Source organism: Artemia sp. Qi Xiang Cuo, chromosome 4 (assembly GCF_049724085.1).
Source record: "Artemia sp. Qi Xiang Cuo chromosome 4, ASM4972408v1, whole genome shotgun sequence".
Classification (NCBI taxonomy): Eukaryota; Metazoa; Arthropoda; class Branchiopoda; order Anostraca; family Artemiidae; genus Artemia; species Artemia sp. Qi Xiang Cuo.
The window spans coordinates 63,177,148-63,191,958 of NC_142797.1; the positions used below are offsets into that span (position 1 = coordinate 63,177,148).

At 37.8% G+C, this 14,811-nt stretch overlaps 1 protein-coding gene across 2 annotated transcripts in view; it reads left to right on the forward strand.

The window, feature by feature from the left end:
* Positions 1–11,161, forward strand: part of LOC148953315 (NHL repeat-containing protein 2) — a 217,865-nt gene extending 206,704 nt beyond the window's left edge. For both annotated transcript variants that reach the window (XM_089088480.1, XM_089088479.1), the window contains exon 11: positions 1,968–11,161. In XM_089088480.1, coding sequence (XP_088944606.1) covers positions 1,968–2,357 — 390 coding nt within the window. In that variant the 3' untranslated portion in view covers positions 2,358–11,161. The remainder of the gene's footprint in view (positions 1–1,967) is intronic.
* The last annotated feature ends 3,650 nt before the right edge of the window (positions 11,162–14,811 follow it).

A 14,811-nucleotide genomic window follows, 5' to 3' on the forward strand; every position in this document is an offset into this window, starting at 1 on the left:
TTGTTATTTTAGTAATAAGTACGTTAGTATTTAATGGGACAGTAACGAACTGTAAAAAAATTAAGATTTGGAATTCTAAGAAAATATTCGCAGGGATCGGTGAAAAACTTAGAAATTTTCGTACCATCGTAGAAAGACTATTTCAACCTTGACAATAAGTTTGTTCTATTACTTGCACCACGGTGAATCTCCAACACTCTTGTTGGGGAGGGGGGGGGGCAAGAGGGGTTCATATCTGTATAGTCAAGGGGCATGGGATATATAATATTTTTTTTTCTCCACATTACTGGGGGGGGGGGTAACTTCCCCTCTTGCCCATGGACGTCCCTGACTAGCACTCAGTGATGTCAATTCCTCAATTGACGTCACTGAGTATTGCACTCCTCCCAATACTCTTTTGCCTTTCTCCCCCATCCCAAAGATTTCAAAAAATACCTTTTTGGGGTAGTTTCCTTGGAAAAAAGCTTTTCTTTAGTACTTCCGTTGAAAAAAAAACTGCCCCCAACCCTAAGCTTTGAAAAGTGCATTTTTGCCCTCCCCTTAATTTCCGTGAATTGACACCACTGATGGAACTAACACCAGAACTGAGACTGTATAAGTTTTGGCTGTTATTTTGGAATGTTTAAGCTAAGCCAATACAGTCACATACGGTTTACGACCTCCTCCACCTCTAATCAATCCAAAGCTTCACCCTTCCCCAATTCTATGAATTCCAACTTCCTTTAAATTTTTTATGACCTTTTCCCGTCTCTTTTGAGGACGTTCTGGTTCTCTAATGCCCCTCCCCCCCCCCCCAAATGGATGGCCGAAAAGCACAATTTCAGTGTCTCATCATCATTCATTCGTAAGACGCGTCCTTTTCAATTGACGTATCCATTCGTAAAGCATTTTTCTGTGTCAGGATAGAATATGGACTGATGCGAATTATGAACACTTTTAACATTGAAAACTATGCCCAAATAATAATCTCTGAGAAAAGTACATAGCATCTAGCAAACAGAAATGAAATCCTAAAGTTACAAGCTTATCAAATAATCAAATCCTCCAGTTCAAATTTAGGATTTCCCAAACATCAACATATGTGCAAAAAGCCCTATAATGAAACTTTCTTCTGAAACAAACAAATGCCTAAAAACAAGAAAGATGAAAGTCTGGTTTTGAAGGTATTCTTCTTCACAAAGTTTATATGACTATTTGTTTTAAGCCAATCTACGCTTTTGAAGTCAAATTATTTTTCCTCTCTGCTCAATTTATTGGTTTATTATTTTTGCTTTGTTCTTTTTTTTTGTTCCAAAATACGAGTTGGGCTCATCTAAGCTAATGATAGTCAGTTTTTAAAATGAATATCTTACCTCCAACAAAGAATGGCTCACTAATCTGAAACCAAGGGCGAAAATTCTCGAAGATGTAAGGGGTTGTCAAAATTGAATGGTTAGCGCGTTCGACTTACAATCCTTTGTCCGTAAGGACAGGGGTTCGAACCCTGGTGTTGCTGATTATTTAGTTTGGAACGGAGGTCAGCGGTGGGATTTTCTAAACACATCGGCAGTCAACACAGCTCTAATTGGGTATATGGAGAATCCTGGAGGGGGGCATGGGAAGCGTTGGATGGTTTGCCCCCAACCACTTATTGCACTCCCAGCCAAAGGCAGGAATCAGTAGATAGGTCCCTGTACTACGCGACCCATTGCCTGTCTGAAAAAAAATTTAATGGATGGAGGGTTAATAAAAATGTATTTTCTAAATCAAGGGGGGGGGGGCAATTTTGTTTTTTCTTCAAATTTTTTGCCTACAAAATACTAAAGAAGGTATTTATAAAATACCAAAAAACAGTATGTTTAAAACTCAAAGGGGGAAGGAAATCTAAGAGGTACACCCCCCCCCCCCAATTTACACCTTTGTTTGAAATAAATATTTATAAGAGTCTACAAAATGTTGAACTAAAAATCCAAATCTCTACTTTTCAGATTGATTTGAAGTTTCCAGACAAGGAGTCGCCTGATGAAAGAACATTAATTAATCTTCAAGGTCACTCCCCTAAAATTATATTGACAGTTGATATGATTCCAGATGCGAATGTAAAAATCAACGAAGAGCTTCAACAAGAATGGATGATAACTCCTGTGAATGGGGGCAGCTTAAAATTCGAAGTTAAGAAAGCTCAATCAAATTGTTACGTAATACATATTGATGTAACTGGTGATGATTTTATTGAATTTGACGTTGCAACAGTCATTATTGGATGTAAAGGTGATGTGTGCATCATGAAAGATGTGTGTTGGAAATTCAAAGCAGTTTTTACTGACGGAATTGAGGAAATGACATTTAACCTAAAGAAAAACGTAATCATTAATTAAGGATTAACTTTATTAAGCGTTTAATTTAGATCATGGTCTTATCCTCGGGATAAAGGATATACCTTCCACAAACCGCTTATACTAATTCTAGCAACTCATTCTGGCAAGCGTTCCTCTGCCATTTCACTTTATTCAGAGCTTTACTACTGGCTCCCTCCTTTGAAATTTTGAACCTTTCAATGTCTTATTATAAGCCTCCTTCCAGTCCTCTTTTCAACGACATTTTAGGGTCTTTTAGGGTCAGTTAGGGTCATGTTAGGGTCAACGACATTTGTTAGGGTGAACTGATAATGGGGAGGGGATCTTGGACCATCTAGAGTAAGATAAAATATTCACGAGTACCGAATCCTTAGCTTGGAAGGACCACAAGAGGTGGATACGTCTGTAAGATACCTACCGATCTTTCTTGGGAATTAGCCAAAAATTATCACAATTTGCCATATCAAGACTGTTTCGGCAAAAAGATACATAATTTTGCACGAGTGGGATTTTCATCAACTCGGTAAAGATATTTCAACGCAGCCGTTGAGCCGCCAAGAGACATTACCATGCAGTAAAAAGCCCGATGAAACGATGAAAAGTCACTTTATTCAGAGCTTTACTACTGGCTCCCTCCTTTGAAATTTCGAACCTTTCAATGTCTTATTGTAAGCCTCCTTCCAGTCCTCCTTTCAACGACATGTTAGGGTATTATTATAAGCCTCCTTCCAGTGTTTTCAAGGCCTTCTTCCTCCAGACATCCTGCTTTTTGTTTGGCCCTATCTGGCTGTAAATCCAACCTCTGATATAATATCCTCCTTCATGTTTAAAATTCAAAATCTAGGGGGAGGGGGAAATCAATACTGAAAAAATGATATATTTTTATGGCCCAAATCGTAAAATTAGGAGATTTAGGTTTCCTTTCTGCCCTTTTTCCTTTTCTCATAGAAAAATGGTCCGCAGGAACTTTAACAGGGAAGACTTCTAGGCTAGCACCTGTAGGATTTGCCACTACCATCTTTGTGCAAGTTCTTTCAGCAAATTATTATAACAATTTGACAGACACTATGTTCCACACTATGGCATTAACTGTCACTATGTTCCATGACACTATGGCAGTAACTGTTGACATACTAAGGGGGATCCTCGGAGGACCCCAGAATGTAACTTTTAATGATTCTGCCATAATTATGACAACCAGTTGAGCTTTCATGAAAACATGGTCTTATCAATGAGGTTTCACGACGAGGAGAAATTTTATTAGACTGACATTTTGTCCTTTAACCCTTTACATACCAAGTATATCTAGTCAACGTTGTTTGCCAAACTGGGGTCTTCTAAAGATCAGGGGTCCTTGAGGGCCCTGATTTTTTAAAATCAGGGAACATGGAGATTTTTAAAAAATTCAAACGCTCAGATTCTTTAAAAAAAAAACGAAATAAAAAAAACCTGTGGTAACATAGTACACCAAGCTGGGTTCTGCTGGGACCCTGAGTGCATTGTTATTTGTTTTTACCTTGATTTTTAATTCTTCCTGGATGAGTTAACTACTACAATTTCATAGTTATGCGTAAAATACGTTCTTTCAAAAGACCCTAAAATTATTTTTCAACGGTAGACAACTCGCTTGAATACGAAGCCAGGTCCTTCATATCTTGGGTGGGTAATCTAATTTAATCAAATCCAAAAACCTCTTTAACCTGGGCATAAAACTTCAACGTCTCTGACCTCCTTCCTATTGGGTCTGAATCTGGATTTCTTGGTCTTCCACTCAACCCCTAAAGCCGTAAGTGATTTTTCCTTTGGTATATCCTAAGGCGGCTGAACATCCACTATAAGACTAGAATCTACTGTAGCTTAAGACTAGACTGGAGAAGCATTTTTTGTGAGTAAGGCAAGCTTTTTTTTGGGAGGGGGGAGAGTAACAATAGTTTCATAATATTTTTTTAGGAGAGACTGATTTTTATTTCGATTCGTATACTTCTTTTCTTGTGTGGAGTTATTCAGCTGAATTTATTGATACTGATTATCGCAGCCGTCTGTCTTCAGATCTTTCTCTCTTCTTGGACGGCTACTTGCTAAATTATTAAATGATGTATTGTTTTTTAAATTAAGTTTAGCTCAACTTAATGGACTCTGAGCGTCAGGAAAATTATATTGAAAGGTCTGAGATGATTTAGCTTCCTGTGGGAAAAATATACATGGTCGTGTAGATAGGTTTTTTGCCGTGGTTGAATTAAGCTCTACTTTATTAATAACCACTCCCAGCCCCCTCCTCCTATGGATCTGCGACTGCAAACATCAGACATGAAAAAAAGTATACCATTTGGTTCCCCACTCAATGCTCCTTTTCAGTACATTAATTCCTGTTGTCATGAATGAATCCATCCCAGCCCACCTAATAGGGCTGGACACAAGCTTAGCCCGAAGCTACATATAGAATTATACTGATTGGACTGTTGATTTTGTTTTTAAATTGGCTTTTCTTAGCATTATGAACCGACTGCTGATGAGAAATAAGTATAAACTTCTGCACTTTAGCAGATATATTTTTATAATAACAAAGTAATTGGCATTTTTGACATCATATTTTACTTTTGACATTATATTGACATCATATATTATTAGCTTTAATATCCAAAGCTAATATGCACCGAAACATCATCATATTCGAAGAAGCATCATATTAGCTTCTGTAAAAAAAAGGATAAAAGAATATGGCATTAGACTTTACAATCTCTACTGAGGACGCTGATCTCTGTTTCATGGGTCCAGAAAGTACAATGGGGGGGGGGGGGGAATCCTGTGCTTTTGCACACCTTTCCTGTTTACCTTTCCCATATTTCTCAAGGCACCCATTTAGAGTTGGGTCGGCTCTGGCTGAGCTTACTGAGTCACGCCACTGACCCGCGTTCGAACCAACTAACCATAAAATCCATTGAAGTCATTACTGAAAAACTTACTTACTTGACTTAGATTTCCTGCCGGGTGCTACTTGGCGTAGAGAGTGACGTCTGCCTCCTCCATCCACTTCGGTCTATTGCAAGGGTTTGTTCTTCACTCGGTCTGATATTTGTCATCGCTAGGAACTCGGATACGCTGTCGGACAATCGTTTCTTTGGTCGGCCGCGAGGTCGCTTCCGACAGGCTTTGGCAGGGTCAAAGTCGAAGATCATGAAGTCGAAGATCAAAGTCCATAAAATGTCTTCTCTGGAATTTCCACTTTGGATTGCATGACAACCGGGGCCGGATTTAAAGCTTTAGTGCTCGTATGCCGAAGCCTTTTTACCGCTCTGTTTTTGCGAGATTTTCGGAGAAGCCCCCAAAAATTTGGGGCTAGTAGAAGCAGTGAACAGAACACAACTGATGAGCCAAAAGTAATGAAAGAGAGAGGTGATACCGAACTCTCAGATGCCATTCCTGGGAGATTCTGACAGTTTGTAAGTGGCCACAAAATTCCTGCATTGTTTCAAAATCACTTTTTTGTGAATAGGCTGCATGGCAGCTGAGTGCACCTGGCACTTTGACGATAAATCACATTTATCCAGTTTTCGTTAAGAAAAAAATCAGTCATTGATGATTTATTGCGCTCCCTGACATTGTGTGTCCCTAGACCTGGGCCTACTGGGGCTATTGGTAATCCAGGCCTGATAACAACAGAACTTGATGGTTTTTCTAAATGTCCTTCTTTTATTAAGTTTTCCTGCTTTCAAGACATCAGTCCCCACATGGTGTATTTTCAACATCAAGGCACAAGTGCTCCCATCAGCATCATCAAGGCAACAGTCTCCAAACATATTAATTATATCTTTGTTGTATGTAAAAGTCTTTGGGATTGAAACTTCCATAGGAAAGTCCTACATCCTCAACATATTCATCATGTCTAGTATTTTCAGTAGTAAACTTAAATTATCTTCCTCTATTGACCTTTGGGTGTGCCACCCTTGCAGCAAGCCGTACTTCTGGTCAAACCTTTTGGTTTCAACAGGTTATCGTTTCCACCAGGTTTTAAACATCCAAATTACAAATTAATATAAACTAAAAAAAAAGCGTAGGGGGCTGGGTGAAAATGGACAAACTTTCGTTAAGATTCCAAAAGTGTAAAGAACGTATAGTTGATTTTCCTTGGAATTTCATCCATGTTCATAGGCAGCGCAGTAACTGTCGTGCAATAGCGGGGCATAGTTGTAAGCTATGATCCGGGGATATATAAAGTTTTTATGGAAGGGATGGTCGTAAAAACTTTGGAGGGGGCTCGTTTGATTGTAAATTGAAAGTTCTAGTTCCCTTTCTATGATTCAAAAATTATTGGAGGCCAACTAGCCCCCCCCCTGCATGCCATCTTTTGCTCAAAATAGTCCGAAGATCATATTATGCCTTTGGGGATGTTTGAAAATGAAAATTTGACAGAATATTGAGGGGAAATTTGAATTAAATTAATGAACCCTCGCAAGCGACGCTTTTGGTGTGTTACCGATTGGTTTTGTCTCTGTTTTTATTTGGATAATAAATTGCTATTACTATTACTACCAATGCTTTCAGGATTGACACAACCCCTCTGAGCCCGGGGAAAGGGGTTGTAAGCTATGCCCCGAGGGCATATAAGGTTTGTGCTAAAATTAAAAGTTCTAGTGGTCTTTTTAAGAGTCAAAACTGATTAGAGGGGGACCAGTCTCCACCCCAAAGTCATCCTATAAAAATTTTGAGACAGCTATTTTGTTCAGCTTAGTTGAAAGGTCTAGTAATTATGCGTTTGTGGATGTTTGAAAATGAAAATTTGACAGAATATTGAGGGGAAATGTAAACTAAATCAATGCACACTGTGTACACACATATTTTCAAAAGAGTGTATACCAAAAATGAATTTTGGTATTAAGTTGAAACTGTTAGAAAAATACAAATTTGATAAGAAGCAGTGCTAGTAGCTACCCTTGTCACATATAAGAACAACACTACAGAAATATGGATGTCTCATTTTAAAAACTCGCTAAATCCTACAACACCCACCGTAACCCTCCTATCCCAACCCTCCGATATCAACTGTGTTGTCATAAATAGCAGTACTTCTTCTAATCCGCCTGCTAGAGTAGATAGAGCCTGTAAGCATGGTCTCTGTGGTGATGTCAATGTTGGAGAACCAGCTTCACAAGTGATCCAGGCAGTCATCTAGATTCTCAAAAATCACAAAGCCCAAGAATCACTGAATCCCGACGGAAATCTTCACAATAGCCCTAAGGCTACTGAAAAGATCTATTTCCGTGTGATTTAGACCCAAAAATCATGCCCTCAGAATTGAGAGACTCTAGTATTATCCCTTTATTCAAGAAGCGTGCAAAAGCTATATCCACTTTGAAGAAAGATATTCAACCCCTCTCGGTAAAGGCTTCAACCCATTTAAGTACAATATTGAGGGAATGCACCTGTCGATCAAGTCCGTTTCGTTTAATTAGGGTGAGTCAAATGCCCCTGATAAATGCCCCTTGACAAAAAAATGTCACGTAAATTCTTTTGAATTACTGAACTCATTGCGTATGCAAGCTTCCTGAATTTTTTAGGAGTTTCATGCAGGTAAGACAAATCTTGAAAAGACAAACATGTCTTTCAACATTGTCAGAAACATCTTAATACTGCGAAAAAAAAATGGAACTTAGGGGGAAGGAGTACAAAAAAACTGGATGCAAAAACTAGCGCAGTACATCCCTCATTATAATAAAGGCGAAGATCTTTACTATTGCTCTCTTGGGTTACTTCAGGTCTGCAAGAAACTTGACAACCTAGCCTAATTAAGCTGCAATCAGAGCAGGCGTCTGATACATCAAATAACTCTTCACGCTGAGATTCATATTCAAACGCAGGGCCAAACATCCGCAAATAAAAACTTCGTTGATTTTGTCGCCACCTTTGACTGGGCTGTCCATTGTGGGTTTGGATGACAATGCTGGAAGATGGACCACTACTCGAGATCGTTGACCAAACCCAGGCATGAATTAAGCACACACGAGCCTCAATCTAAGACAACAGAGAACTCTCGTCTTGATTCAATTTTAAATTCGGAGTGAGAATAGGTGGTATCCTCTCCCAGAGTTTTTCATCTTATTAATAGACTGGATTTTGAGAAAATCCACATAAAGCAGCGTTGGAATTAACGTAAAGTCAGATTTCAACATCACCTATTTGAACACTGCGGAGGATGTCTTGCTGCTAGGTAATTCTTACTTGGAAACACAGGACATGCTTCAAAGAGTATCTGCTGTAGCTGGTTCGATGGGATTAAAGATTAGTGTTGAGGAGAAAGAAGTGTTACCAATGGTGAATATTACTTACTTCTAATCCTGATTCACTGCCAGTATAAGCTAGTTGGCAGATTAAAATATCTAGACTCAACTATTGACATTTATGGGGGATTCAGGCATTAAATTAGTGCCATCAAATCAGTAGTCTTCTCTATCTTTCCACAAGTTCATAGACTGCTTTGGAAAAGAAGGGAGATTAGTATCAAAGGGGTATCAAAGGGAAGACTAACCATCAAACGTATGAATCCCTTCTTCGCTTAATCCTCCAGTATGAAAGCGAAACATCCAAAACTCAGGCTCTGAATTCATTTAACCATTGGTGCATAAGCATACTCAGGCTGAATCTACTCGAAGTCCCGAATGAAATAATAAGATAACTTTCTGAATAGAAGTTTGACCTGGAAACTTTTATTTGCCGCCACTGTCCCCCTTGTATGACCATGCCTGTCACAGGCCTGATGACTCCTGTGTGTCTAGGTTTCTGGAAGCCAGGTGTGGAAGCCAGTCAGAATCCTCAAAGAAAACCATCAAATCTGATCTTGAACTCACAGGTGGGCTTAGACGACACGGCTGTCGATCCTTGACCACACGCAGGGGAATGGGATTGTCTACCACCTCCTAGCTCCAGGAAGTACAGGAATACTGACTCAAGTATAAGTAGTTACCTTGTTTTTGTAAACTTCAAATATAACTAGTATTATCGTAATTTTACAGCCTCACCGCTAATTTAATAGATAGTTAGTTTAAAATATACCTCTTAATCCAAGCCAGTTTGATTATTTGACAAAAAAAAAATGAAACTCGCAACACATAAGCAAGTTCCTCACCAATTATCATTTTTAGGTTCATTCAATAAATTACGATAGTTTCTAAATTATTGGCAGGGGGCGCGGCCACCCTTTTCTACCTCAAATGACACCTATATATCTCTTCTATGTTTCCCCCTTGCCAGTCTCCTTTATATTATTCTTGAATCGTCTACTAACAAGACAATCGTCTAAAAACAAGAAAAAATAATAAAAATACACATTTAATATGAAAATGCAAACACAAAACAAAAATGTTTTAAAAATCCAAAGAGTGGCATTTTTTCAATAACAGGAGCCAGGGGGGGGGGGTTGTTTGAATTCAAAGAAGAAAAAATATTGATAATGCAAGCTTATTGCGAAAGTACAAATAGGAAAAAAAAACAGAATAATAAATCACTTTTCAAAATCTAGTGAGGGCCATATTTTAAATAAAATTACCAACAAAAATTGCAGGTCAAAGCATGATTGCAGGAGGGAGAATAACAAAATAATTCGAATCTATAATTTTCCACTTGATAACTTATGAGCACGCCACTTCTTACCCAGTGACAGAAATATTCGCTTTTCACTCCGGGTAAGCCAACAATGTAGCCAGTTAAGCCAGTGATAATAATCCAGTTAAGAGGTAGATGCAGTAAAGTATTGTATTTACCAAGTATAAATTTACCAGAGTAAAGTATTTACCAAGTGAGTGGTTTTCAGTTTGTAGTTTGTGGCAAGGCACTCGGGTCTGGTGGTCCGGAGTACTTTTCCAGACTCAATTCGGGAAGTGCAAAGTGTGCCGCAATTTAAAAACCGGTTAAAAAAGCATCTCCTTGCGGGTAATTGGTGAGCCCGGGGCTGGAAGACGAGAGAGGACAAATTAATTAAGTTTGGTTTCTTTTTCTTTTTAATATATTCGTTTTTCTTATATTACTATTGTTTGTAATTTATTATTCAGTAATTATTATTATTATCCCGGTTTTTTCTTGTTCTTTATTTGTGTTTATTTCAGTGATGATTTGGCTAGTTGTATAATTCAGTAAAGGTGTACTGGTTGCGTTTTTTAAGCATATTTGTGCTTTGTTTGTAACCGACATGAATTATTTTTAGTAAAGGTGTTGAAACTTCGTTGAATCCTAAAAAAAAAATAGGTATAGGAATTCTGGCAAATTCTCCTGATGTGAAATATTCACTGAAAAGTTTAACCCTTGGAACCTTCCCTCCCCATGAAAAATTTCTCCTGTGGAAAATACCCCAGCAGAAAATTCACCCCCCCCCAAAGTGTATGCACACTTACCCATAACAAATACTGTATGTAAACAATGGGCAAATTTTACAACTTAAAGTCCTTTTCCCAGAGGTTGTGACGGGGCATGTTATCTCCAAGGGCATAGTTATTGGGTCTTTCAAAAGGGGGTGTTTCCACCTTTTTCGAGAATCAGGCAAATTTTCTTAGGCTACTAGACTTTGATGAATAACAATATGCTTAATGGAACATATATATTTGGAACAGTATAATAAGCCAATTCCCTTAATATATTTATTGTATCAAAATTCAGTTTTTGAGAGTTTCGGTTACTGTTGTGCCGGGTCGCTCCTTACTGACAGTTTGTCACCACGAACAAGAAAATGCCTGTTTTCTGCTCTGCCTAAAACTAAAATTTTTTGCCTTTCGGGCAAGGTTAGTCATACATCTTCTACCAACAATAATAAAAAAAAAAAAAAAAAAAAAAAAAAAAAATTCGTGGCGGATAGAAATTTTGTTTAATCTATTGACACAACAAAAATCGTGGATTTTCATAAATGCCCGAACGCACCCAAACATCAAAATCTAGGTAGATTCTGTTAATAATGGCTGAGTTACCAAAAACACACTTCTTGAGGAAAAAATTATATCTTAGTGTTGTTACTTTTATCCAACTCGCTCTTTGAAGTAGTTTTTGTAAACTCAAAAAATAGCTACATTATTGAAACTCTTAAAGGTCGGTCATTTATATAAATTTTACCATAACAGATAAACAATTGTAGTGTAAAGCATTCTAGATTTTATAATATACTTTTGTACCGACCAAAATGCATGTGATTCTCTTAAAGGTTTCTATTTTTCTTTTATTATATAATTTCCTCTCTTGGTTTCATACGCCATGTATAGCCAGAGTGGTCTTAGTCTATATTTATAACATTATGTGAAAACTAACAAACAAGTATGTGTTCAATAAGAGAGTCATACCTACTCTCGCCATTTACCCGTGCCGCAGCCATTTAAACATTGGCCTCTCAATTACTTGCACTATCTGTCTTGGCTTTTCTCTTTCTACAATTAGCCATGTCTTGATGCAACCTACTGCAAAATACTTGATTACTTCAATTCAAAATCAACGGAACAAGTATGTGTCCAATAAGAGAGTCATACTTACTCCCGCCATTTACCCGTGCCGCAGCCATTTAAACATTTTCCTCTCAATTACTTGTTCACAAATTTTTGTGACCCAAAAATTTGAAAAATTTGTGAAAAAATCGAAATTTTCTCAGAATGTGGGGCTGAGTTTAGGCAACGAATAGGTACTACTATAGCCAAGACAGATAGTTCAAGTAATTGAGAGGCAAATGTTTAAATTGCTGCGGCACGGGTAAATGGCGGGAGTAAGTATGACTCTTATTGGACACATACTGATTACCGCTGATTCGAATTGAAGTAATCAAGTATTTTGCAGTAGGTTGCATCAAGACATGACTAATTGTCATGGCGTAATTGAACTTATTCACGGGGCATCCATGAATAAGTTCTAAAGCGAGAGAGGAATTTAGGACAATTTTTGGAGGTGCCCACCTGCCTAGAGTCTCAGGCAAGTCGCCCAAAACTTGAAAAAGTTGAAATTTGCTCAGATTGCTGGACTGAGCTGAGGCAATGAATACTCTTTGGAAAGTGATTGGAGACGGTGGGCATCCGTGAACAAGTGCTAAAGTGAGAGAGGAATTTGGGACAATATTTGGGGGTGGCCACCCGCCCAAGAGTCTCGGCCAAGTGACCCAAAAATTTGTGAAAAATTGAAATTTTCCCAGAATGTGGGGCTGAGCTTAGGCAACGAATAGGTACTATTTGGAAGATAAAGATCCTCTCTTTCTAGGCAATCTAACGGTCCTATGTCAATTTAAATTCTTGGTCAACATGACTGAGACTCTAGGCAGGCGTGCCTTTCCAAAAACTAACAAACAAATATGTGTCCAATAAGAGAATCATACCTACTCCCGCCATTTACCCGTGCCGCAGCCATTTAAACATTTGCCTCTCAATTACTTGGACTATCTGTCTTGGCTTTTCTCTTTTCTACAATTAGCCATGTCTTGATGCAACCTACTGCAAAATACTTGATTACTTCAATTCAAAATCAACGGGGTAATCATGTATTCAAGTATGAATTGAAGTAATCAAGTATTTTGCAGTAGGTTGCATCAATGGCTAATTGTAGAAAGAGACAAGCCAAGACATATAGTTCAAGTAATTGAGAGGCAAATGTTTAAATGGCTGCGGCACGGGTTCTGGGGAAAAGAGTCATACTTACTGTATGAACTGTATGATTACTTCAATTGAATTAAAGTAATCAAGTATTTTGCAGTAGGTTGCATCAAGACATGGCTAATTGTAGAAAAAGAAAAGTCAAGACAGATAGTCCAAGTAATTGAGAGGCAAATGTTTAAATGGCTGCGGCACGGGTAAATGGCGGGAGTAAGTGTGACTCGCCCCCAAATACTTAAAGATAATTACCAAAATACTTAAAGATTCTCTGCGATAAGCTGGGCACTGCCACTCCCCAGAATCCTTTTTACAGAATCAAAATTTCGCATGAATCAAGGGAAATTTTAAAGTAATTTTTACCCCCCCCCCCCTACTTCTGTATTTATCTATTGACAAATACAGATCTATTGAAAAATACAAATACGGACAGTTTCGAAATTTGGGCATAAAACAGTACTTCTTGATGTTCAAGAACACTCCCCCAAGAAAACGAAAATCCTTAGGCCCTCCTCCACAACAGCTGCTGCACAATTGTGATTGTAAATTATAATAAAATAATAAAATGAACCTCAATTGATAAAATGCCTCATACTCTTAAAAAACACCCCTTTGTCTTAATATTTTGTAAATCAAGGCTCTCGTGTCATTTGGGAATAGTTAAGTCTTACTTCTTTTTACAAATATAAAGAAAAAAGGACCAAGAAATAAATTTACAGGGTTCGAGGGGCTTCAAAGCAATAGCGTCCAATACAAACGGGATTCCATAACTGACATAGGGAAAAGGCCTAGACGAGTAGGGACATCCTACTCGTTTTTTTTATGTTCTTTCTAGATATATTAATCGATCCCCCTCCAACCCTCCGCTGATGGTGTCATATACATTGTATGGGGTTTTCCCTGGGAATATAGTTATTTCTAAGGAATACCTAAAAACTAAGAGAAGCACTAAAAAAAATATTAAATTAATGCTTTATAATATGCACGAGGCTTCTACTAACCAGATTATTATATTTCGTACAGTTTAGTATACCCTTTTGATACAGTCATTTCAAATAATATTTTGATAATTTATGCACTCAATCCAATATAAAGATGATTATATAAATAGAGGTAAATTACAGACCGAGAAGAAAACCAAATAGCTGAGGTATGAGGAGCTCTGAGGTATGACTGCATGTAACAGAGAAATACACTGTTTTACTGAATATTCAGATTTTGCCAGAAGGTAATTAATCTAAAACTGTTTCCTGCGATAAAATTTAAAAAAAGGAAAGATTCACATTAAAACGAGCAAAAGCAAATTCAAATTTTGATCAAACCGAAAACCAACAGTAATTACTATGAAAGAATGAATGAACCCCAAAACGCACAGAAGATAAAAAGTTTATTCACATCAAACATAAAGACAAAAGTTACTATTATGAACGAATTTCGATAACAAAATTCCATTTTGACAACCTGGATTCTTACAGTGTCTTAATTTAGTTTAATATCCCCCTTATCATTCCCTAAAAGTTTAAACTCAACACCTGTGGGTGTTCCTAAGATCAATCCAAATATAGCCTTTTGACAACCTGCATGCACCTAACATTTTTTTTTATCGCAACGTTCCCCTCAACATTCTCTAAAATTTGAAACTTAAAACTCATAATAGTTTCTGAAACATTGCAGATACACCCCTTTGAGCTCTTGCTTGCACAAAGAGTCTTTTGATTCAGTTCAAGTCGCAAGTAAGTATAAGTCCAAAGAAGTTGAGTCACGATTAGTGCCATTTTGCAGTTGCAAGTGGTCACAGTCGCAGTCACAAGTAGTCGCAGCCGCGAGTCGTCTCAATCGCAAGTAGGTTTAGTCCTAGTCACATGTAACCACATTTG